The sequence below is a fragment of the Alligator mississippiensis genome, chromosome 2 (genome assembly GCF_030867095.1).
Source record: "Alligator mississippiensis isolate rAllMis1 chromosome 2, rAllMis1, whole genome shotgun sequence".
NCBI classification, from domain to species: Eukaryota; Metazoa; Chordata; order Crocodylia; family Alligatoridae; genus Alligator; species Alligator mississippiensis.
This window is the reverse complement of record NC_081825.1, coordinates 233769696-233795182: the sequence shown is the minus strand read 5'-3', so window position 1 is coordinate 233795182 and position 25487 is coordinate 233769696. Positions and strand designations below refer to the sequence as shown.

The 25487-nt window shown below is 48.1% G+C and overlaps 2 protein-coding genes across 2 annotated transcripts; one reads left to right on the top strand and one right to left on the bottom strand.

Moving 5' to 3' along the window:
• Nucleotides 1-16404: 16404 nt before the first annotated feature.
• On the bottom strand, nt 16405-18373 carry LOC102559557 (disintegrin and metalloproteinase domain-containing protein 21). Its single transcript, XM_019476655.2, is given in 2 exon segments — nt 16405-17481; nt 17736-18373. Coding segments are annotated over 2 exon segments (1266 nt in total). The 5' UTR covers nt 17925-18373.
• Nucleotides 18374-20190: 1817 nt separating this feature from the next.
• On the top strand, nt 20191-22813 carry LOC106736626 (disintegrin and metalloproteinase domain-containing protein 20). The gene has a single exon (XM_006267948.4). It carries the CDS (start codon nt 20436-20438, stop codon nt 22620-22622), a length of 2187 nt encoding a protein of 728 aa, XP_006268010.3. The 5' UTR covers nt 20191-20435; the 3' UTR covers nt 22623-22813.
• Nucleotides 22814-25487: the final 2674 nt, after the last annotated feature.

The window sequence follows — 25487 nt, the reverse complement described above, 5'->3', positions numbered from 1 at the left end:
TCAAGCCTTTTGTATTCACTGTCAAATGAAGAAGTGGTTAATATTTGGTTTGAAAACAGTACTGTAACATAGATATTGGTCCAGGAGAAGGCATCCTGTTATCTGTTTGGAGGTAACACATTATAGTATTGGGGTGTTGCCCCATGAATGACTTCTCTGGTACCTATGGCAATTTAAGTAAATTAGGATGAAGGCTGGTATGGTGGTTTGAGCTACCATGAGTTTACTGGATTCCCAGTGGGATGAGCAGCCCCTTAATGAATGAAAGCAAAATTAACGAGATAAAAAGACATGTGAAGTTGTTTCCTTGCCCCCAGCTTTGAAATGTATTTTGCTGCCCTAAAATTTGCATGAGTTAATTAATTTGTGAATTCTTTGTGCATTGTAGGACAGATCTTTTTTCACCGGAATGATTATTAGATGGAAATGTGTGTTAGGAAAGGGGTTGTCTTCTGATAGGTTTGGTGTTTAGGCAAGTGAGCCTTTACTTCCATCATTGATATTATTACTGTGGCACAGAAGTTTATCTGGTATGAACTATTTGATTCCTTGCTTTTTTGAAGGGGGAATATATTCTCCCTATTATAGCTAGGATTGAGGATTCCCTATTTCTCGACCTGCCCCCAACTTAACATTACTTCTCTCTCAAACAAGGCCTCATGTCACAGTTATCATTGTCATATTCAAGAGGAGGTTAGACGAGTATCTAGCTGGGGTCATTTAGACCCAGCACTCTTTCCTGCTTATGCAGGGGGTCGGACTTGATGATCTATTGAGGTCCCTTCTGACCCTAACATCTATGAATCTATGAATCTATATCAGGACTGCCCCCAGAAGCCCACCAGTCTTGCCTACAGATTTTTTTGGAATGACTCAATTTAATCATGGCAAAAGGGTAACACTGGCATATCTCCAGGTTTCGTACTAGAGCCCATGCTTATTATATTACTGATTTGGCAAGGGGATGAAAAGTGGTGATGTAGCAACATTTTGAAGAGGAAACACAGTTATTTAGGTTAGTGAGACAGAGAGGACTCTGAAGGACTTCAGAGACCTAGTAAAGCAAAATGAATGCTCAGCATGTCAGCAGATGAAGTTCAGTCTTGATAAAGGAAAGACAATGCATTTTGGAGGGGAAAACATTAACTCCTCATATACTAAGCAAAAGTTCTAGATCATCAACAAGGAATGGGACCTGGGCATCAAAGAAAAGTTAGAACACGTAAGGAATAGGATGTACAATAGTTCATAAAAGCCAGAGGAGGTCAGACGTTATATAAAGTGTCTGGCCTCCTGGAATATTGTATGTCATGCTGGTCAATGGCTCCAAAGGTGTAATACAGAAGTAGAGAGGTTGCAGAAAGGAGTAACAAAGGTGATTAGTAGCATGGGAAAAGTCTCTGAGGAAATAATTCAAAAAGGACTGGGATCACGTTTTGCCTTAGACAAATGAGAGCAAGGGGATTTGATGCACATTTACAAAGTAATATATGCTATGGAGAAGGAACTCCTGTCCTCCCTGTTCTGTAACACAAGAATGACTTTCATTGAAACTGAAAGGGGTTAAATTCAAAATCAATGCTTAAACCTCCTGCTCCAGGGCTTCAGCTGGTCTCTGATACAGTGATCGGGATTAATCCTAATGGGCAGACTAATTTGCATCCACCTCTTGCAAGGTTTTTACTCTTTCCTTTAAAGCAACTACGACTGACCACTGTTAGAACCAGGAGACAGGATGAAATAGACTTCAGGTTTGATCTACATAGCGATGATGGCATGGTATAATTTAATGACAAAAGACACAAGGCACTAAACATTGCAGTATCCATGGCTCCTTTTATCCAAGGAGCAAAGCACTGGGGGAAGTGCTGGATAAAGACTTGGTTACACAACCAGTAAAACATTGGTTCAGAGACTGCTTTTATCCTTGTGCTTTCTTCCTTCCAGCCACACTGTTGCCATTCTGATTCTTTACTGACTAAGGTGCATGCAGTCTTCATGAAAGAGATGGCACAGGGTACTCTTAATTTTATGTCCATTGTCCTGCATTTGGTAGGATCCCCCCCACAATGCCCTATTGAAGCTTGATATGCCTGGGCAGGGGGAGGAACTTGAGTAACAATCCAGCTTTGTAGCCACAAAAGGACCAGGTAATAGTTTTAATTCAGAAATCTGGTAATACTGATGGGTATGTTGGTAAGAATGTTACGTGCCCTGGACCAAAAAAAGGTTCTTTTTTATAACCCTCACAAGGTTTAAAACAGGTAAATAAATTTATAGTTAAAAACCAATGGAAAACTATCATTATTGTGGCTACTGTGGCAGCAAGGGGTCCAGGAACAGCGAGAGGTCTGCCAGTGGCAGCGAAGCATCTGCTAGCTGTGGCAATGGGTCTGGGGTCTGCCAGTGAAGGTAGGGATAGAGGGGGCAGTATTGGCAGTGAGCTGAGCTCACCACCAATAGCTGTGGTCAGCAGGGCCAAAGGGCCCCAAATTCTGTGGCAGGTCACAATTTCTGGTGGCCTGCTGGTAAACCATTGGGTCAGATAGAGCAGCTCTGTGGGCCAGATTTAAGATTCTTGCTATGCAGTGTTTATAAAGTGTTCGCATCTACTCTGGTCTGGAGCGCTTAAAGGGAATGCTGCAGATTTCATACTAGCTTTTCAGCTGTTTTCTTGGCAGCTAAGTCACTTGGGGTGTTTGGCCAGATGAAACAGAAATATAAAGTATACATTTAACTAAGAGCCCAGACGTTAATCTGCCTGAATATTCATGAAAGGAGGGGATTTAGCCCCAGAGACACTGCTGTGTTAGGCCCAAGGGTTTCTGATATGAAGATGAAAGAAAAAATGATACTTGCAATATTCTTTACAGATTAGTGTAGGGTTAGTCTGTGTGATTTCTGCTTCCCCCATCGCTTCTGGGAATTCTCTGGGATCTCTTATATCTTCTTTGTTGTTCCAAAAACACCTCGCATCTTAGCAACCATTTATGGACAAGGAAAATTAGAAGCCCTGCCTCTACAAACAGCTGGTACCTTTTATTGGTTGCCAAAGCAGCTTGCTTGAAATCAGGTAAGAGCTGCTGTTATCTGTCTCTCCCCTCTGCAAACACAACCTAAGCAGCAACTGGATATGCATTTATGCTACTAGCATTTGTCACTTCCAGAGAGTAAACAAGGCAAAATGTTTTTCTTCCTATTTCCAGGTATGAGGATTTCCCATGACATTTGTCAAAAAATATGGATGCCATCTTTTGGGAGCGGGGAGGGACAACAGTAGAAGTGTATGTTTATTATCCCAGCTAAGACACAAAATGGATGGATAATTTTGGGAAGGCAGAATAAAAAGACAGTAATTTTTGGTATTAAACAGTAATTCTTCCTTAGACAGATGAAGTCTGAACAAAGCTTTGACATGACCTACTCCCTGTCTTCATGCATGTATATTAGGAACATATTCAACATATATATACTTTGCTTTCTACCAACCTAAAATAAAAGGGTTTCCCAGTATAGTATGGGTGACAAAGCTGATCATGGGCTCAATGTCTATGCTTCCAATGGAAGCATTTCTAAACAGAGGTACACTAAAACTACAGTTCCAGTCAGCAACAGCTGCCATACCACAGTGTGCTAGATCAATGTATTTTATTGCTTTCTGAAACATTTTCTTAGTGCATTTCTATAATAACACAGAGACCAATCCCAAGAACACCAATAGCTCCCAATACTGGTATTCCCACACTATAGATCCTGTTGACCTTCCTAGGTAGAGGGGCTCAATACTCCCTCCATGTCCTTAATCTTGACAGTATGGAGGAGCTCAGCCATATTCACAGTGGCAGTGTCTTTCACTGTTGTGTTTTTCTCTGTTACAGCACTTGGTGCCACTACAGTTGTAATCCAGAGCGTTATACACTAAACCTTGAAAACATTAAAAATATATTTTCAGTTACTTTATTACAAGTACAGGTTGTAAATGTGTATAGCCTAGGATAGGCTCTCGGAAAGTTGTGGCACCCCCTAGGGGCCACTCCTAATCCTGCCTGCACTCCTGGTCCCCTTTTTATCTCTCCTGCCAAGTCTTGATGTTCTTTTGATATCAATTGTCCCTTAGTCCTCGAGTGCTCTTACTGACTTCTTGTGGTCTCTGGGCCCTCTGCCCACTAACCGGGGCTCCACAGGCCTCCCCAAGTATTTTTTGTCCCGTGGCGAATCTACAACAAGCCAGGGGTCACCATGTGTGACTCTATTGGCCATAAATAAACCTCAGAGTGTTTAATCGTGGTCTCTAGCCTCCTTCGTAAATACACCCCTGCTTTACAAGTGTCACTGACAATATTTGCCTTCCTTTGTAAGTCTCAGCCCTCTTGGCTTTAGCCCACTGTTATGCTGGCTCAGGCCTCCAGCCCTGGCCCACTTGTTCTGGCTCGGCTTTCTCAATCTCAGCCTCTTGTCTTTGGTCACACAAGGTTTAAGACTCCCAACCCTCTTGGCTTCATCCTGCCTGTATTTTACTCTCTGGGCCCCTGTCCCATGTGGTGTCCCAACACTCTGGGGTCCCAACCCTAGCAAGGATGCTTTCAATCAATCCCAGCCCCCCCCCCCAAGGTCTCTCACCCTGGCAAGGCTGCTTTCTCTTTGCTACAGCCCCAGAGTCCCTAACCCTTATAGGTGTCTATGATGGGTGCCCCTCAGGCTTCCCTGTGTAGCCTCCTTACCACCCCTACAGCCATCATTCAGTCCTCCAGTTTAAAACTAAAACAGAAATGCAAGCAGCTGCTTTGAGCTAAAAGACTCCAAGCCCTCCTCAGGGTCACCATACAAGTGCCAAAGCCATCTCACCACTCACTGGTGCTCAGCTTCTGGGAGCATCTGACCTGGCCTGCAGCTTCACCTTCTTTTTAGAAGGTCTGTTTAAAGCAGCAATTTTCAATCGGGGTGATGCAGCTCTCTGGGGTGTTATGACATCCTTTGAAGAGTGCCGCGTTGCCTGGCCCCTCTGAAAGGAGGCAAGTATTAAATCTTCCAGATGCTGGGTGCCCTATGCCTGCCCCAGTATCTCAGCAGCACTCTGCACGGCCCTTCCCATCAGCTCTGGAAGTATGGGAGGAGCGAGGGAATGAGCTGTGTGGAAAAACACAGCCCCATGCTCTGAGCAGCTTTGTCTGGGCAACATGGAACCATGCTCTTTCTGTCCAGCTTCTTCTCTTGACCCTCCCATGCTCCCAGAGCCAGTGGGAGGAAGCACGGGGAAGAGTGTCTCTGTCTCTGGAGCACTGGCATTCAAGTCCCCAGAGCAGCAGCTGCAACAGGGACCGTGCTTACCCCCTCAGGTAGAAAGGAGGGTCAGGAAGGGGGCAGGCCATGGAAAAAGCAGGGCATGGAAGGGTTCTGTCTCTGCCACCCTCACCTGGCACTGGCGTCTGCACCAGCAGCCACTGTTACCCCCTTCTGCTTCCTGCAGACAGCTGCCTTCTTCAGGGGTGTAGTGAAACACCCTCAAGCTTCCCAATCTGCCCTGCCTAACAGCCCCTGCCACCCGGAGTGCTATGCACCATCCCTTGCCATGATCTCAGGGGTGGCCTGCCCACCCTGCCACCCCATAGGAGTCTGTTAAGCATGTCACTGGGTGTAAGAAGGGATGTGCTGTAAGAAATAGAGGTTTTTAAATGAGGTGTCACTAAATTGCAGAAAGAGGAATGCCTTGAGCCTTAAAAGGTTGAGAACCAGGGGTTTAAAGTAACTGTGTAACTGCTACTGGCCTTTGGATTTAATAAAGGAATTTTATCTGAATTACTGACTTGATCCATCAAATTCCAACATGGGGAGACAGTGCCTCCAGGTGGGAGCAGTTCTTCAGGGACCTATGCCCAACTTTCTCAACCAAAACCAGCATAGGGCTCCAGCTCCAGTTCCCTGGGCACCATTGCCAAATGTACAATAATTATTGTATTTGTACAATAAGTTCAACCCTTGTATAATGTACAATAGATAATATGAAAACATTTAAAATGTACAGCATTTTTGAGGCAGCTAATTAGTGCAGCATATACAAAACCCAAGTCACAGTCACAGGCTCTTAACCAACTTTTGGATTTGCTGTTAGTATTTTCTTTTGACTGCTTGCCTTAAAGAAATGCTTTAACTTTGATGACCCGGTTCTCACTCACTCACTACAAAAAAAAGTTATTTGCGTACTTATTTGCGTACTACTTTTTCAGTGTAGGATAGTTTTTCAGAATATACAATAATTTGAGCTTCCAGTATGATCATTTCATATTTAAGACCTGGCAATGCTGTTCCTGAGTCAGCTGTGTAAAGCTGAGGCAAGCTCCTGCCCTTCAGCCCTTGCTAGGTGTAGCTGCCCCAGTTGCAACTAATCAAGTCCTGCTGACCCCCAGCCTCTTCCCTCTAACTGTTTCTGGGTTTGCTTTTAAGGAGCTCTTCCAGCACCTAAGCCTTGTTGTGCAGCCTACTGGTCTGTAGTCTTTGAGCATCTCCTGGCCTAGTGATGTCTCTGCCTTTCCTGGTTTTTGACCCTGCCTTTGGCTTGTTCCTGGATTTCAGCTTTTGATTTCCCCTGCAGATCTGTTCACTGTAGGGTGACCACCTGTCCCTAATTGGGTGGGACAGTCCTAGAATGGGATCAACAAGTCCTGGTCCCATGCTGCATGACTCCAGGACAGCATTTGTCCCAGATTTGCAGCATCATGCAGGGATCCGGGTTTTCCCCTGCAGGCAGGCAACATTCCAGTCTGCAAGGGGCTGCTTGGGGCTGCCAGGAGCAGGACACAGGTGGTGCTATGTGCACGTGCATGTGCATGTCTTCATGCACCTGCACGTATGCACATGGCCGGGGGCCTGGAAAGCAGCTCCCTGCAGGTAAGTCTATCAGGGGGTAGGGGGAGCAGATTGAGGCCCCTACAGTGAGGAAGGAAGTGGGGCAGGGGTTGGGGCTGAGGGTGCTGCCCAGCCAGAGTGGTGCATGGGGCTCTGGGGATGGGGCAGGGAGCAAGACAACCGTGGGCGGCTTGTGCAGGAGGCATGGGGCATGGGGGTGTGGCTCCCTACCACTGCCCCCACCCATGGGGGAGATAAGCCTTCCAGATTGGTGCGCAGGGCAGGGGCAGATGCAGGCTGCCTGCTGCGGCCTTGGGGCTCCCTACCCTTGGGGCTCAGGTATATAGCGGGCAAAAGGAAAGCTCAGAGCAACATAGGGCCCCTGCAGGACAAATCAGGACAGTTGATGGTTGACACGGGGAAAAAAGCACAGCTCTTCAATGAGTTCTTTGCTTCAGTATTTCTATGTACCGACCAAGCCAACTCCCCTACCTCGATCATTGACGGATGTCCACATGGCACCAGTCAGCCTACGGTTAGTTCTGAAATAGTTAAGGAGTTCCTGGAGGAGCTGGATGGGTACAAGTCAGCAGGCCCGGATGACCTCCATCCACAGCTGCTGAAAGATTTGGCCAGTGTCATAGCTGAGCCACTGGCACAGCTGTTTGAGCACTCGTGGTGCTCTGGCCAGGTCCCTGAGGACTGGAGAAGGGCCAATGTGGTGCCCATTTTCAAGAAAAGGAGAAGGAATGAGCCGGGTAACTATAGGCCAGTCAGGCTTATCTCTATTCCTGGGAAAATGCTAGAGAAAATAATCAAAGAACACATTTGTGCAGGCCCAGCAGGGGAAACGATGCTGAGGGGAAACCAGCACAGGTTTGTCACGGGTAGATCCTGCCTGATAAACCTTGTAGCCTTCTATGACCAGGTCACACACTGCCTGGATGTGGGAGCCAAGGCTGATGTCATCTTCCTGGACTTTAGGAAGGACTTCAACACAGTTTCGCACCCTATCCTCATTGGGAAGCTAGCAGACTGTGGAGTGGATGCCTACACAGTCAGGTGGGTGGCCAACTGGCTTAGGGACCACACCCAGAGCGTGGTGGTGGATGGTTCCTTCTCGGCCTGGAGGGAGGTGGGCAGTGGGGTCCTGCAGGGTTCGGTCCTTGGACCGATATTATTCAATATCTTCATCAGCGATTTGGACGAGGGCATGGAGATCACTCTCTCCAAGTTCGCTGATGATACCAAGTTATGGGGCAAAGTTAGTACACCGGAGGGCAGGGAGCAGATTCAGGCTGACCTGGACAGGTTGGATCAATGGGCAGAGAGAAATAGGATGCAATTTAATAAAGATAAACGTAAGGTACTCCACCTGGGAAGGAGGAACCCCCAGCAAACCTATAGGTTGGGGAGTGTCCTTCTCAGCAGCTCGGAGGCAGAGAGGGATCTTGGAGTCATAACTGACTCCAAGGTGAACATGAGCCAGCAGTGTAATGAGGCCATCAACAAGGCCAATCGCACCTTGTCATGCGTTAGCAGGTGCATGACTAATAGAGCAAAGGAGGTGATGCTCCCCCTCTATGTAGCACTGGTCAGGCCGCAGCTGGAGTACTATGTCCAGTTTTGGGCACTGCACTTCAAGAGGGACGCAGGGAATCTGGAGAGGGTCCAGAGGAGGGCCACTCGCATGATTAGTGGCCTTCGTGATAGACCCTACGGGGGGAGGTTGAGAGAGCTGAATCTCTTCAGCCTTCACAAGAGATGGCTGAGGGGAGATCTTGTGGCTGCCTATGAATTTTTTAGGAGAGGCCAACAGGGAATAGGGGAAGCGCTGTTTACTAAGGCGCCCCAGGGAGTGACTAGGAATAATGGGTGTAAACTAGTTGAGAGTGGATTTAGGTTTGATATTAGGAAGACATTTTTCACAGTAAGGGTGGCCAAGACCTGGAATGGGCTTCCAAGAGAGGTGGTGCTATCACCTAGCTTGGAGGTCTTCAAGAGGAGGCTAGATAGTCACCTGGCTGGGGTCATCTGACCTTGGTCCTCTTTCCTGCCAGGGGCAGGGGGTCGGACACGATGATCCTTTGTGGTCCCTTCCAACTCTACAATCTGTGAATCTATGAATCTGTGAATCTACCCTGCTGCCCTCCAAACAGGAGCCCTGCATCACCATAGCAATGTGCCCCCTGCCCACCCAGCAGCAGCTGGGCTGGTGACAGTATGCAGCTGTGCTACCCACTGCTGCCAGGTGGGCAGGGGCGTGTGGCCAGTGTGGGCTTCTGGGGGAAGGACAGCAGAGCAGAGAGCCCTGAGCCCACAGCGGGCAGCCCGCATCCACCCCTGCCCCACTTGGCTCTGGTCCAGCTGTGCTACTGGGCATGAACGCCACGTGCCCCGGAGGCTGGGCCACCATTGATGGTGGGAGTGTGGTGGTGGCAAGTGGTGAGCTCCTGCAGGCAGCCGCAGCACTGTTGGCAGTGGGGTGGAGGGGGTGGTGAGTGCCAACTGGTGACCACATGCAGACGCCACCGGTAACATTGGCTAGCAGGGGACCACCCGCAGACACCACCAGCAGTGTCAGCAGTGAGCAGTGGGGGGAGGGGTGGCAAGCAGCAACCACCTGCAGGTGCCACTGGCCATGTTGGCAGTGCCTTTTTGCAGGGGGTGCACCCACATGCACTCCCTATGCATCTCCAATGCTACTGGGGGAGGTGGGGGACAGGGGACGGGGGAGATGGTGACATGTGGGCCGTGGCTGCCTGTGGGAGCTCCCTGCTCGCCACTGCCACACGTCTGCCACCAAGGGGGAGGTGGGGGACAGGGGATGGGGGGGAAGGTTCGCCACTGCCACACTTCTGCCACCAACAGTGCTGCCACTGCCTGCAGGAGCTTGCCGTGCCTTGCCAGCCTCCAGGGGTGCACAGCATTCATGGTGGTCACCCTAGTTCCCTGGCTCCTGATCCTGGTTTGGCTTGCTCTAGAACTTTGCCCCATGGATTATCCTTTGGACTTGGTACCTAGGCTTCTGATTCCTGGTTTCTGACTCTTGCTTGGCATTCAGCTCCTGACTTGTGGCTTCTGACCCCTACCCCTGCAATCCCAGTTCCATGCCTAGCTCTACCCACTGGGCCAGCCAGTGGTGGACTATGACAACCAAAGTCTTAATATTACGGGATGCAGGGAACTAATTCACAGCCTAGTTTATAACTGATACATTTGCTGAACATTTGCAAGCTTGTTAGTTCAGCTGAAATCAAATGACACTTCAGAAGAACAAGATCATTTAATATCTCTTTTTTTAAGGTTTTATAAGACCTCCAAATGTTTGGGTGGGCAAGTAGGTTTTACTTTCCATAGGAGCGACTCTTGGCAAGGTTGCACAAATGTACCAGAAGGACGAATTTTGTTTCTGGGGTCTTATAATATTGGGACCCAAATCTACAAATTTTCTATGCTCTGAACTGCCACTGTTGATAGATGTCATATGTACCTTCACAGGGCTCATCACTTCACTGCTGAGCACCACCCATTAATGAATTTATCCTTGAAGAAGCACTGTGTAGTAAAGAAACATTGGTTTTGATCATATTCATTCCTTTTATTTCTGTCCATCGATGACAGTGAGGCTGAATTCAACTAACTTGATTTCTGTGGTTTACAGTTTATCAAGCACTTGACATAAAGCACTTGACTTGTATCTCTGGGGTCTATGTCAGGACCTAGTCCTGAACCCCAGAGACCAAGTACCAGCTCAGCTCTCCACCAAGCCACAGGTCACAAAGGAAGGCAGAGTGGCAAGCAAAGGTGCCCTCCTGGGGAAAGGCCTTCTACCATTGCTTCCTGATTGGATTCCCCCACAAAGCTTCCTGTTTCCTGGGGAAACTGCCTGGATAACAAGATGCCTGTTAACGTTGCACTGCTCTTCTAGAGTCAGGGAACAAAGGCAAGGGAACAGCTGTGACCACTGGGTGCTGGCCCTGCTCAGACTTCAACCTCCACCACTGCCTTGCACCTTGGATTGGTGGAACTTGGTTCTTGCACACATCTTGCCTGGCTCGCTCCCTGGCCTTGCTCTGTTTAGTGTTTTGGCCCTGTCTTGGACTGACTCTAGCTCTGACCCTGTCTACCCCTGTGACCTCGGCTAATGGATTGAGCAAACTGCCAATCAGAGCGCCTATGCCTTGGTATGTGACAGTGTGAGAGGGGAAGTGACTTGTCTAAGTTAAACAAGAAGCTGGTAGGAGGGCTAGGAGTCTAATCTAGTATTTATACTACTGTGCTTCTCCAAAAGTTTGTAGCCTTAAGGCACCCCTCCAGAGCCTTCTGAAATTTAGCTGAACCCACTGAAGAAACAGTGAGCCAGAATCTAGCTGGTGGCAAGTGAGGGTGACAGGGTGGGAGGGGAGGGGAGGGAAGAGGGGGCCCCAACCACTTCATTCCACTGTGCCCCACTTTGTCCATTGTCCTCTGCCCTGTATGTCAAGGATCAAGGACTGCCCCTGTTGCTGCAGCTATTCCTCCAACTCGCAGGGCAGTGAACAGAGCCATGTGCAACCTTCCCTCTCTCTGGTTCCAGGAGAGTGGGGACAACCTAGGCTGAAAAAATGGCCTGGCAGCCCCCCACATCCACTTACTCATGGCAGAACATGGCGCTGTGAGCACTAGGGAGGCTGATGTGGTGACTACCAGGCCATGGGGAGGAGCTGTGGGTGCAGCTCATCGGGGCATGCCAGGTACCAAGCACCAGTTGGGAGGAGGAGTGATCCCTTACCTCCTGGCACAGTGGCCAGGTGCTATGGTACCTGGGGGACCTTGCAGTACCCTGTGGTGCTGCAGCACTGGAGTTGAGAAGCCCTGGGCTAGAACTTGTGACCAGGCCATGGCTCTCTTCTGAAAATGTCTTCCTCTGAAGATTAACAGCCAAAATCTAAGACAAGGTGCTGCGAGTGGTATAACAAACAAAAAGGGTGCATTGCAAAATTAGCTATAGGCACATTTTGTAAGGATTAATGGGAACTTTTCATCCTTTTTCTCTTCTTAGGGAAATGGATCAGTAGGAGTAGTTCCAGTTTGCCACTGCCTGTTGTCAGCTAGCAGCATACCATCAACCACGTAGAAGAAAAAGCTGCTGAGATTCACTTCCGAGCACTGATGGCTAGAGGTATTGATAAATTTGGATTTTGCTCAGAGTGGAACAAAGATGCCTCCCCCAACTTTATTGACTTCAGTGATGTTATAGAAACAAAGTTGTCAAGATATAAAGGAATCAATCCAGAATGCTTATTTGCAAATGCATCTCTAAACAACTTTGAATAGGAAAGACAACCAAATCCTCCTCTTAATTTCCATGCTCTGTAGTTCCTCAGTCCTTACTGCTAAGAACTTAAAGCTTGATTCCCAAACATAAACCGTTAAACTTGATATGGTTTGGGTTTTGTTTCTTCAGTGGATCAGATGAAGAAGCCAGAACAAGCCCAAGTAGCCATACATGGTCTTGGCCCTGTATACCTACAGGTCCATCTTCTCTCTTATGCCCCTTCACAATCTCAAAGGTCAGCCAAGAGCAGTATGTCATGTCCGCTTGCCAAAACTGTGTGGGAGGTCATTCTCAATAGTTGCTCCACGGGTCTGGAACTCCCTTCCCCTTGAGGCCTGCCAGAGCCCAAACCTGGATTCCTTTCAGGAGCATTGTAAACCTTCCTATTTGGGCAGGCATTCAGCAAACAAAACTAGGCTGAGATACTGCTCAGTGAGTCTCTGTTTTATATTGATATTCTAGTTCCTTTTTTAAGGTTTTTTTGTTTTGTTCTCTTGCTGCAGTCCTGTTTTTAAAAAAAGTTGTGTCCTCTTACTGTAATAAGCCCTGATCTGTGTTCGGAAAGGCAGTACATAATTCATATAAATCAATAATAAATAAAGCCATCCAAAAAAAGAGACTGCAAGGATCACTCAGCAGGGTGCTGGCACTAAAGTGGCCCAAGAGAAATGGATGAGACACTAGTGAAGGGAGGGCCAGTTCCTACCTGGGGGATTCAATGTGTGGGGAAGAATTTGCAAGAGGCTCTTGCTGCCCCTTGTTTGTATTAGAACATTGTGGCAAAGACCATGAACTGTCAGGGTTTAAAGCTCATTTTAACAGCTTTATCTCTGTAGAAACCTATTATTAAAACTGTTGATGGCAGGGCTTGAGCTGCCCCAGGGGAGGATTCTTTCCATCTTGAATTTGAGCTTCTGTGAAGGCAAGACGCTAGGGCTGTATGAAACGGCACTGTTTCGTTTTGCCTCGAGTTTCGAAGTTTGAATGGAACAGTGTTTTGTATCGAATTTCATTTAAATTCAAAACAGCTGTTCCATTTTCTTTGTTGAAACAGTAAGGCTGTTTTGACTTTGTTTCGACGTTTTGCTAGACTGGGCCAGGGGCAGGAAGTCAGCCAACCTGGGCTGATTCCCCATCCCCTGTGCTAGATCATGCCAGGGGCAGGGAGTAAGCCCACCTGGACTGACTTCCCATGCCCAGCGCTATGGTCAAAACATTTTGACTTTTGAAACATTTCGACTAGCCTCGTTTTGTTTCGAGGCTGTTTCCACACCCTTTGTTTCATTTCAATTTTGCTGTTTCGCCCTCAAAATGAGTCAAAACAGTGTCAAAATGAAATGGCCGGTGAAATTTCACACGGCCCTACAAGACATCTATAGATGCAGAGTGAGCCAGAAGGAATAGGCAACAAGAGTTGGTGAGAAAACAAAAATGTTGCCCAAACCAGGTGCTTTGATCACCGGCTATGGCAATTCATTTAAAACAAGACACACGCATGCACGCTATTAAACGAACATTGTTAAGGTTGCAAGGCCAAGCATTTTGGAGTTGGGAAATGCCCACATTAAGAATGCCTGCTTCTTCTGTGCATATGCATACAATCATACAAGAGAAAGGGCTGGAGGGGACCTCAGGAGGTCATCAAGTCCATCCCTTTACTGAACGGAGGACCATCCCTGACTAAACCAGACCAGGTAAGCATTTTAACCTGTTCTTAAAAATGTCTAAGGATGGTGACGAGAGGTATGCAAAATGGGCCCCTATTCAATTTAGATTCAGATTCAGCCTGAATCAGGGACAATGATTTGATTCGTTGATTCGGATCACTGTCCCCGATTCCATTTGGCTGAATCCGAATCTGAAGATACGATGCTGATTCAGAGAATCGGTGATTTGGCCATAGACACAGCTTTAAATGTTTTTTCTATGTACCTCAAGGTACCAGGCATGACTCGTGAACACTGTGATGGTGGGGCAGATGGAGCGTCCCACAGGAGTGGGGGTGGGGTGGGGCTCCCCATGTGCTCGGTGGCAAACCTGGAAGTGGACTGGAAGTACTTCTGGTCCACTTCTGGGTCTACCAGGGAGTGCGCAGGGGGGCCCCCTTGCACTCCCTGGCTCAGTGATCAGCCTTGTGGTGTCCCCCAGACCCAGGAGGCACCAGTTGCCAAGCCGTGGGGGTGCGGGGGGGGGCCCAGCATGCTCCCCAGCAGACTGGACTGGAAGTGCTTCTGGTCCACTTCCGGGTCTGCTGCTGAGCACACTGGGGAGCCCCCTGTGCTCCTATGGGATGCTCCATGTGCCCCAGCATCGCAGCACTCATGAGCTACTTGGTACCTTGAGGTATGTAGAAAAAGCATTTAAAGCTGTGTCTATGTCCGAATTGATGAATCTTTCTGAATCTTTCCAAATCAATTTGGAGAGATTAAAGGGTCCTCTTATTCGATTCAGATTTGGAGATTCGGCCACCAAATCAGGCCAAATCGAATCGCAGCCCTAATGGTGACTCCATAGGAGATGGAGATTCCTCTGAGAGGCCTGTTTCAATGCTTAACCTCCCTCACAGTGAGAGCTCTTCTAAATAATAGCCTAAATCTCCCTTGCTTCAATTAAAGACTATTGTGCTTTATCCTGTCCCCTGCAGAGAGTGAACAACCTATTGCCATCTCCTTCAGAACCATCCTTGAGAGAGAATCACATTCCCTCGGCCTCCACTCTTCCCCAGACTACATCATCCCAGTTCCTTCAGCCTTACCAGTTAAACCATGTTTCCGAGACCTCTAGGCTTTTTACTTATTTATTTTTGCTGTCTCCTGGGCTCTTTCTGATTTGCCAACACTTTTTTGACATGGAGAGCCCAAAATTTTGTAGTTTCTTAAGAGCCAGGTAATGGTCTTAACTCACAGGTCCAGTAAAAGTGATGTTTGCTTTTTAGCAGGAACGTGACATGCATGCTAGAAAATGGTCCCTTTTCATGTGTGTTCACAAAATTTAAAATAGGCAAGTACATTTATAGTAAAGACCAATATAAAACTATCAGTTTCTTAGCCAAAACTTTCAATATGCCAGAAGTCAGGTTCACTAGTCAAGTTTTTCATGAAAACTTCTCAAATCTTATTACTTGCCATCTAAATATCACATCTTTACCAATGAATGGTCTTTTAATATGAGCTCTCTCAAGTGACATTAAATGAGATAGTACTGTCAAAGAGCTGCATGGCATCTATTCACTAGTCAGTAATGTGGTGGCTTTCTGCATGAGACTATATACAGCGTATCTCATTATGGTGCTTATAAACGGTTTATCAGTGTGATGTATAAGGACCAAAAACACATACCCTCGAAATGATATTACAAATATTGAACTCCATGAAACATAAGAGAAATGAAGAAGTAGCCTCAGCTCTGGCTTTGTATGGCATTTTCTGTTTCCACGTATAGTGAGCTCAGATCATAGGGGAGACCTGCTGTCTATGCACATCTACTCTGCTGATGGCAATAGTGAGAGTGATTCAAACACATTTCTAAACATATCTATGGTAAACCTGCTGTTCCAGTCAGGTGTGTTGCCCCCTATGAAGCTTAGCAGGATGTGCTCTCATGAATGAGCTTTTACTTGATAAAAGGGGTTGTCTTATGATTATTATTCAAGAATGAGCTACTTGTGGGCTCTTCCCAGCCTCTCCCTGCCCTGGCAGAATTCCCAAAGTACATGTTAGTCTCCAGTGAAGTTGAAAGTGGGTTTGTTCCCACTGAAACCTTGTCCCATGGGCTGGATTTCCTCCGGTGCCACCACTATCTGGGCAAAGTTCCTGTCAGATCCGTGTCAGAGGACAGGCCCATGTGCTCTGGGCTGGGGCAGGATTTGAGGGTGATTGTACGTCCGTGCTGACAGCAGTAACAAGCACACATCCTCTGCAGCACTGTTTGTCTTGTGGGGACATTGAAGCCCAGACACAGAGTGGGGCTGGGGCATGCCGGGGGGTGGAGGCATGGGAAGGTGGCACTCCAGCTTGGGACAGAGTAGGAATGAGCTCAGGGCGAGAGACTGCTCCTACACAATTGTGTCTCCTGCTTGGCCCCATCCCCCCAAATCCCACCCCACACCGCCTGGCGTGTCCCGTTTAGGTTCAACATCTGTGCTTCTAATGAAAATATTTCTATTTTCAGAGGCACAGTACAAGTGCTGTCCCAGTCAGCTATAGTTGCCATACCACAGTGTGCTTGATCAATGTATTTTATCACCTTCTGAAACATTTTCTTAGTACCTTTCTACAACATACACAGAGACGAATCACAAGAATACCAACAGTGCTCAAGATTTGTATTCCTATATTATAGCTCCTGGTGACCACCTCTCTAGATGGGGGTGGTCCACTATCAGTGCTCCCTCCAACTCCTTTATCTTGACAGTATGGAGGAGCCCAGCCATATTCACAGTGGCAGTGTCTTTCACTGTTGCATATTCCTCTGTTATGGCACCTGGTGAGGTTACAGTCGTAATGCAGAACAGACACATTGGTGCAACTCTTGCTGAGACAAATCTTGCCATTACATGGTGTGGCATCTCTAACTGATCCAATATCAGCTACATCTACCCCCATGTGGTAGTCTGTACCCCAGCACCACATGGTATTATTGGGAGTTTGAACAATGGTATGATGATTCCTCAAAGCAGGTAGTACTTTCACATTCTCACACTGGACCCTACCACATAAGGCATCTCCAACCTTACATTTTTTCTTATATTTTCTAGCATTGTCTATACCACAATTGCCAAAACAGTTTCCTTGAACATTCAATTCACTGAAACCACTTAGTGGGGCAACTCTGGCCTGTTTGCCAAAGATAGCGTTGCACTGTTTATCATGGGTAAAGCAGTTCCCATGACAGCAGTAGGCACCATCCTGACACAGAGCACCATCTTGCACGTACACATCCTTCGGGCACCACTAGGAAGTTCCATTGCAGCACTCGGGCAGGTCACACTCATTAATAGATTTTCGGCAGAGCCTTCCCAGCGGAAGGATCTGACACTTGCTACAGCACTCACCAAAAACACAGGCTGCGCTCACACTTAGTGTGCAGTTGGCTTCACAGCAAGGATCTCTGCTGCAGTCCTGTGTTGAGCCACAGTCACACTCTTCCCCTTTTTCCACCATCTTGTTGCTGCAGTACTTGAGCATGGAGACTGACTCAGGTGTTGGAGCTTGCCGCAAGCAGTAGGCACCCTTGTTTATGGAGTTGAAGCAGGAGTTATACCTGCAGTTGCTGAACACATCAGAGGCAGCAACAGGTGAGGTCATGATGCACATTTTCTGTTACACGTGCAGTACTGCTTCTCACGGGGCATGCCAAGCAGGTGGCTGAGCTCATGAGCAAAGATGGTGGTGAAGAGGATCAAGTTGGAGGTGTTGAAGGACTCAATGGCTGTGGCCCATCTCTTGCAGCACACTTGGGATGGGTAGGTCAAGCCAGCGGCTCTGCCAAAGCACTTGTCTATGAAGAGGTGCACAGCATCATGGAGTAGCCGCAGGCGCAGTTCCCACCATCACCATATGGTGAAGTTGGCAAGGGCTACAACCGTGTTTTTGGTGACGATGAAGCGGTTGCTCTGTGTCCAGATCTCCAGCCCCACAGGCCACACCCGGACACCCAGAGACCTATACAGCATATCCGCCATGTTCAGTATGTCCAGCACCTCTGCCAACACCTGTGTCACATTGTGGTGGTGGTGCATGAAGTGCCCATGGTCCACCATGATGGCCACCTTGGCATGACATGTGGGTCCATCCACCAGCCCTGCCTCTCCAGTGCAACCAGCTGGAGCTGGAGCTGGTGGATCAGAGGCACCTGGTACTGCAGCTCATCCTCCGTCGGGCCACAGAGCAGGCGTGGAGCGTCTTCCTCCTCCTCCATCTTATACAGCAGGTGCTGGAAGGTGGTGGAGTCTGGCAGGGGCTCAAGGCTGTAGGTGCCCCTCCGAAGCCGCAGCAGCCCCCGTTGCCCCCCAGGCACGTGCTGAGCGCCACCAGTGAGGTGGGACTGCCTTGCACATACCCCTCACCACACTGCATAGCCAGCACCTGGGGTATTACCACCTCAGATGGGCCCTGCCTGCCCATGCCCAGTGCTGCCAGCTGCAGCGGTGCCCCATGGGCCTGCCCCATGGGCCACCCCCATGGTGCCTCCCAGCTGTGCCACGGCTCCCTGCGATGGGTCTGGCCTTTGTGACAGCGCATGGAATGGGTGGGGGGAGATTCTAGATCCCGCCCCCCCCCTGACACCCGGTGGCAGGGGGTGTGGCCATGGCTCACCCTGATGTTGGCAGCTGCAAAGGAGCTGGAGAAGGGAGAGGGAGACCAGGGAAGGAAGCCCCTGGGCAGGGGTGGTGCCAAGATTGGAGTGGGCCCAACAACAGCCAGGCAGGGTGATGCTGGGTCAGCCCTGGGGTGCTTGTTGCATTGTCACTGAGTCTTCTCACATCCCAGTGCCCCCGCACCAGAGTCTCCCAAGGCCACAGAGCCCTTCAGTCAGGCCCCCGAAGCCGAATGAGGCTGGGGACCAGTTTGGGGGTTTGGGCTTCACCCCTGCCCCCTCTCCCCCAGCCAGGAACTGGGGACCATTGCTCCTGGCTGGGGAGCCTGAAAGGACAATACCCCCCACGGAGCTGCCCGGTAGCACCTGAAATAGGACTGAACAGCATGAGGCACCACAGCCACAAAAATGGGGCTACCCTGGACACCAGTTCCTTTATACCTTAAACTTTAAGGCTTAAAGGCTTCCCAGTACTCAGTACCAGAAACATGAGTCATCCCAGCTATCCAACACATCACAGTATTTAAATACCTTCGCTATGAATGACCCCATATGGGAAACACGTCATGCATCAAATACCCTCAACTTCATCCTCTGAACTACTGAACCTCTCAGGGGCTTTTGGGTACAGACTGTGTCTGAAAGCTCCTCCTTGCGGAGTGGCTACTTGTCCAGTCCCAGGGGGAGATGAGTCTCCACCCAGTGCTGGTTGAGCTGTGCTGCCAGCTGCCTCTCAGGGCCACTGCCTGGAGTTGCAGCTGCCTCTGGGGTTGGTGCAAGGAGGCCCCTTGGGATTTGCTGCTGCTGCTCTGAAAGTGCTGCTCAGGGGTTTCCTCTTGCTCCCAGGATAGGCCCTGGACATCGCTGCCCCTTGGTGTTTGCTGCTGTGGCTCTGAAAGCGCTGCTGGGGTCTGTGTCCCTGCTCAGAATGGCCGACGCTTGGGGTTGGAGCTGCTTGGTGACACCATCGCTTTGCTGCTCGGGGTCATGCTGACCTGTGTGCTGCGGCCTCTCTGAAAGCACTGCTGAGAGCTGTGTTGCCTCTCAAGATCACCTGTCTGTGGGTGCCGCTATTAGGGTTTGCCACAGCTGCTTGTAAAGCCACAGCCCCTTGGGGTCTGTGCCACCTTGCAGGAACACTGCTGCTTCCAAGAGCTCTGCTGGGGTCTCTACTACTTCGGTAAGTGGGGTCAGTGCTGAGTTTGCCCACTCTGGGCTTTCAGCTCGAGGTCTCACTAGCAGTACAGCTGCAGCTGTGGGGATTTTACAAGCCTCAGTGAGAATGAAGACTCTGGACTGGAGTCTGCCTGAGCCCTCTGGAGTCTGTGAGAGCCCTTTGGGAAGAACGAAAGGGAAAAAAAAACTGCAGTCTCCCCCCCACCCCTCTGCTGGCCTGGGCCCAGGTCACAGTTAGTGCCAGCCTCCCAGAGATCCCAGTACAACTGTCTCCTGCATCCTATGTGTGCTTCCCAAATAAAATTGTTAGGAAGGGAGGCCTTGTGATAGAGATCCAGCCAGTAACAGAGATTTGAACCCCCACTTAGCCCCTTACATTAACTTTTGGGGGGTACAAATTGGCACAAACAGGCCATTAACCCTTTGACCCTCCATACCATATAAGGGTATGCAAATTTTAGAACACATGCAGTAGATCACATAATCACCCCTAGGAATCAGCAGGTTACAGTTATTTCATCACTGACCTGGGCTTTTGATAGGAACTCTCCCAGGCGAAGAACTGCCCGTCCTGGGGCCGGCAGGGCAGGAGTGAGCTCAGGGCTGCTTCCGCCCACCCACATCTCCCACGTGGTCCCACTGCAGGCTTCTCCTGGCCCCGCCTGCACCCCCCTCTCCCAGTGTCTCTCCCTCTGTCTCACCTGGCTTGCCCGTTCCAGTTGGACAGAGATCCGCTGCTGCCTGGGGTTGCCCATGCTCCCCAGCTGGTAGGCAGGCTATGGGGATGGGACGCGATGTGCCACTGCGGTCATTACTGGTGCCACTGGTGCTGGTGGCTCTGGGTGCAGGGAGCAGCCTGTCGGGGGGTGCGGCCGGGCTGGGCCAGGCAGGCACTCCTCCCTATGAGGTGGTGATACCCCGGCAGCTGGCCCCACGGCATGGCAAGAAGCTCCATGAGATCTCATACGTGCTGCAGCTACAGGGACGGGGCCGTCTGCTACGGCTGCAGCAGAAGGATGCCTTTGTGCCACAGCACTTCACCCTCTTCACCTATGGTGCTGGCGATGTCCTGCAGGCAGAGCAGCCCTTCCTGCAGAATGACTGCTTCTACCAGGGATATGTGCAGGGCAGCCCCACATCCATGGTGGTACTCAGTACATGCTCAGGGGGGCTGAGAGGGCTGCTGCAGCTGCTGGGCAGCACCTATGGCCTTGAGCCTGTGCCAGGCTCCACCACCTTCCAGCACCTTCTGTATTGGTTGGAGAAGGGGATGAGTGTCCCCGACTTGCGCTGCGGCCTGACCAAGGAGGAGTTACAGCACCAGGCAGCACTGATCCCCGGCTTCAATGTCAGCTCCACAGTCAGGCAGGCAGCCAGGGAGGACTGGTGGACCCACACCCGCTATGCAAAGGTGGCCATTGTGGTGGATCATGAGCGATTTGTCCGCTCCAACCGCAATGAAACAAAGGTCATCAGGGAAGTGCTAGACATCATCAACATGGCAGATTCACTGTATGGCCCCCTCGGTGTGCGGGTGCAGCCACTTGGGCTGGAGATCTGGACACAAAACAACCTGATAACAATTGGTGACTATATGAATGTTACACTTAATAATTTTAATAGATGGAGAAGACATGAGCTTAGGCGACGTCTCCCACATGATGCTGGTCACCTGTTTGTGCATAAGAGTTTTGGGTCTTTGCTTGGATTAGCCTATTTGTCCCAGGTGTGTGTTAATTATTGGGCATCAGGTGTTGAATCATTTACTACTTCCAACTTGTTCTTATTTACTCTAACTTTTGCTCACGAGCTGGGCCATAACCTTGGCATGCCACATGATAAACAATACTGCACTTGTAACAGAAGCGGGTGCATCATGTATGAGTACCACGTCATCACAAATGCATTCAGCAACTGCAGTTATAATGCCTATTACAACCTAATGATGACACGTGCACAATGTTTGCAGGAAGCTCCAGCACCCGAGGCAGTCTATACTTTCAATTACTGTGGCAACAAGGCGGTGGAGACAGGAGAGGAGTGTGACTGTGGCTCAGACCTGACATGTGGCAGAGATCCTTGCTGTGAACTCAATTGCACATTGAGTGCGAGTGCAGCCTGTGCTTTTGGAGATTGCTGCCAAGACTGTCAGATTCTTGTGGCAGGAACGCTATGCCGAGAAAGTACTGATGAGTGTGACCTGCCTGAGTACTGCAATGGAACTTCCCAGTGGTGCCCGAAAGATGTGTATGTGCAAGATGGTGCTCCATGCCAGCATGGTGCTTACTGTTATCATGGAAACTGCTCTACTCATGATAAACTGTGCAAATCTATCTTTGGCAGTGAAACAAGTGTCGCTGAACAAGGTTGCTTCAGTGAACTGAATGCTCGAGGTGACCGGTTTGGCAATTGTGGTATAAATGGAGCTAATACATATAAGAAATGTAAAGCTGAGGATACCTTATGTGGTAGGATCCAGTGTGAAAAAGTGAGAAATCTACCTTCTTTGGAGAATCATAATACTATTGTCCAAACTCCCATTGATGATAAATGGTGCTGGGGTATAGACTATCACTCTGGGATGGAGATACCTGATATTGGATCAGTTAGAGATGGCACGTCATGTGGTAAGGACAAGATCTGTTTTAATCGGAGGTGCGTCAGAGTGTCTTTTCTGCATTATGACTGTAACCTCACCAGGTGCCATAACAGAGGAATATGCAACAGTGAAAGACACTGCCACTGTGAATATGGCTGGGCTCCTCCATACTGTAAAGATAAAGGACTTGGAGGGAGCATTGATAGTGGACCCCCTCCAGCTACCGAAGTGATTACCAGGAACTTTGTTGTGGGAATAACAGTAATGGGCACTATTGGTGTTCTTGGGATTGGCCTTGGTGCATATTACAGAAATGCCCTATCAGAATGGTTCAGAAGGTTATTAGCCAGAATCCACCCAAAATAGTAAGCTGTTGCTTCAGGGAATCAAAAGGAAATCCCCAGTAGTTAACATGAGACAACAGCTGCTAATATGCCAAAACCCAGCATAGAGCACGTGAGGGAAATGTGGGATTTTATGTAACATTAAATATAGGAAATTACATACTAAACCTTGAAAACATGAAAGCATATGTTTTCAGTTATTTAATGATAATAAATGCAGGCTATAAATGTGTAGTCAGTTTTTTTTTATTGCATCTTTATGGATTGGGCCCTGCAACACAGGCAGTTAGGCTAATTCTACACACCTCTGTGTAGCCTCTTCCATTTACTACTTCCTCCAGATGTTAAATCCCCAAGTGCCCTGTGAGGTAGGAAAGTAATCCTATTTTACAGATAGAGAGATCTGTAGAGATGAAATAACTTGAACACAGCTACTCTCTCAGATAAGATGATGTTTTGAAATACCATACAGAAAATAAAATATTAAGGAAGAAAAAAATAACTATTTCACTTCAGGAACTTAGTCAAATGTAGGTGGAAAACTGACATTCCAGTAAGAGTGGATAGTTCTGCTTCCTAAGGAGCGGAGACCATGACTTCTGCCAGGAGCAGCTTTTCAAAGGGAGATGCCAATGACTGTCAGACAAGAGAAGGGTTTTGGTGGGATGAGAGAAAAACACTCCCAACCCAATTCATAACAGATGTCTTTGTGGATGATTTGAAGCTTGCTAGAAGTTTAGCTAATATTAACTTGACATTTCACAAGACTGAGGTTTTTTTTCTGGAAACTTTGGAGACCTTCAATATTTGTTGGGCCATTGGTTGGAGTAACTCTCACTGAGGTTGCACAAATGTGACAGAGGGCAAAAATTTGGAGCAAAATCCTCACTTTATAGGATGTTGTACTACTGAGACCCGAAATTACAAATTCTCCATACTCAGAACTGCCACTGTGCTTGATAGATGTGTATAAGTCCCATTATTTTACTAGCAGAGCAGGTCCCAATCCATTATCCTTACAGAACCACACTGTTGTAAGGAAACATACTGTGAATTTTCATTCCTTTACATTTATTTCTGGCCGTCAGTTCAGCAACAACAATGGAACGGAATGACGTTTGTTACTCATTCCACTTCTGTGGTCTACAATGTATCAAGCATTTGACCAGAACTACTTGGTTTACCAGTATACCGGCCCTGGAGTTCCCAGATTTTGTAAATTATATCCCAGCACAGTTTAGCTTCCAAATTCAAAATGCAGATGCATACAGCCTGACAGGTGTGTAGACTTCACTTTAGAGATAAATGAACAGAGGTTCAGGGAGATGAAGAGGCTTGTCCAAATGCCAGAAAAAGCAGGCAGTAGTATTAGGAGTCTAGTTTACTACTTCTACTACACTGGTGTCTAGAACCTTTGATCAGGTCAGTATTAAAAAAAAAAGCTTCTTCAGAGGACATAACCTAGACCTAAGACAAGGTGTAGTAACAAATAAATGGGCATGGATTACATGAGAAAAATGTGGATGATAGAATACCAATAACTTGTTTGGAAACTATTGTGTATGCACAATTTGTAGGGATTGGTGGTAGCTTTTCTTCTAATTCTGCTTTACAGATTGAGGAACAGATCAGTAGGATTAATTCCAGTTTGCCACCTGCTTTGATGTTTTCAGCAAGTAGGATTTGACCGATCATGTACAAGGAACAAGTCCTGAGACCCAGTTCTGTGCTCTTCTGTCTAGAGATATCTATAACTATGAATTTCACTCAGAGGGAAACAAATATTGTCCTCATTTTATGTTCCTTAATGCCACTGAAGTAAATATAGTTGTAGACATGTAGAAGAGGACATAATTTAGTCTAGAATACTTATTTGCACATGCAGCTATAAACAAAGTACTGTTTTCATTTCCAAACTCTCATGTTCCTCAGGTCACTTGTAGACTTTCAATTAATTTTACTCAATTTTGGATCAGGCCTGTAAAGTAGCTACTATGAAAGCAGCTATATTTCTTGGACCATACAGGCTAAGATAACAATATACATTTAAGCTGAACTAACCTATGTTTAACAAAATCTTTGTGCAGTAAGCTATGCCATCTTTCTATGATTTGTTTTTTGATAATACTAGGGCTTCTGTTTCACCATAGTAACAAGATGTTTTGGCAGGTTCTTTAGAGGCCCTACCACTGTTCTTTTACTATTTAAAAGTGCAAAGCTAATTTTAGCTCAAAGACCTACATCAGTCCTAATTTCCCCAGCCTTTCTTCAATTTACTTGAATCTAGGCCATTTTTTTAAATGGCTGCCTAATGTTAGCATTGTAAGTGTCATAGAATCAAAGTGTTGGGAGGGACCTCAAGGATCATCTTGTTCAACACTCTGCATGAATGCAGTAAGGCTATTCCTAAAAGTTTGTATTTAGTGAAGTAACCAACCGTCCCAAAATTTCCCAGTCAGTCCCCGTAACAGGGAGCCTAACCTTGTTAACTGCAAGCAGAGGAGGAGCAGGAGTTTTGTAGTCCTCAAGGGCCAATGGCTACAGCAGCCAGCCCCAGGAAGAACACAGACCCTGAAGTTAGGGGCTGTTAAGGACCTTGGGAGGGCACAGCAAGAATAGCCAAATTTTGTAAGACCAAGTCTAAGCAGCTGAATGGGGTGGGGCGGGTGGGGGGGAGAAGGCTGATTATCAAGCAAAGTGGAAACCCATGTATTGCTGAAGAGCCAGTTGATAAGAAGGCATGGGGCTCTGGGGCATATAAAACCAAGGCCAAAGATCTATCAGGGGAGTCTGACCCTGCAGGCAGCATGGAGACAATCTCCTGAAGGAGAGGGCTTCAGGAGATTCATAGATTCATAGATTCATAGATGTTAGGGTCGGAAGGGAC

What these genes read in the sequence shown, in the direction of transcription:
- LOC106736626 (XM_006267948.4), top strand. Translation starts at nt 20,436, where the DNA reads ATGGGGATGGGACGCGATGTGCCACTGCGGTCATTACTGGTGCCACTG.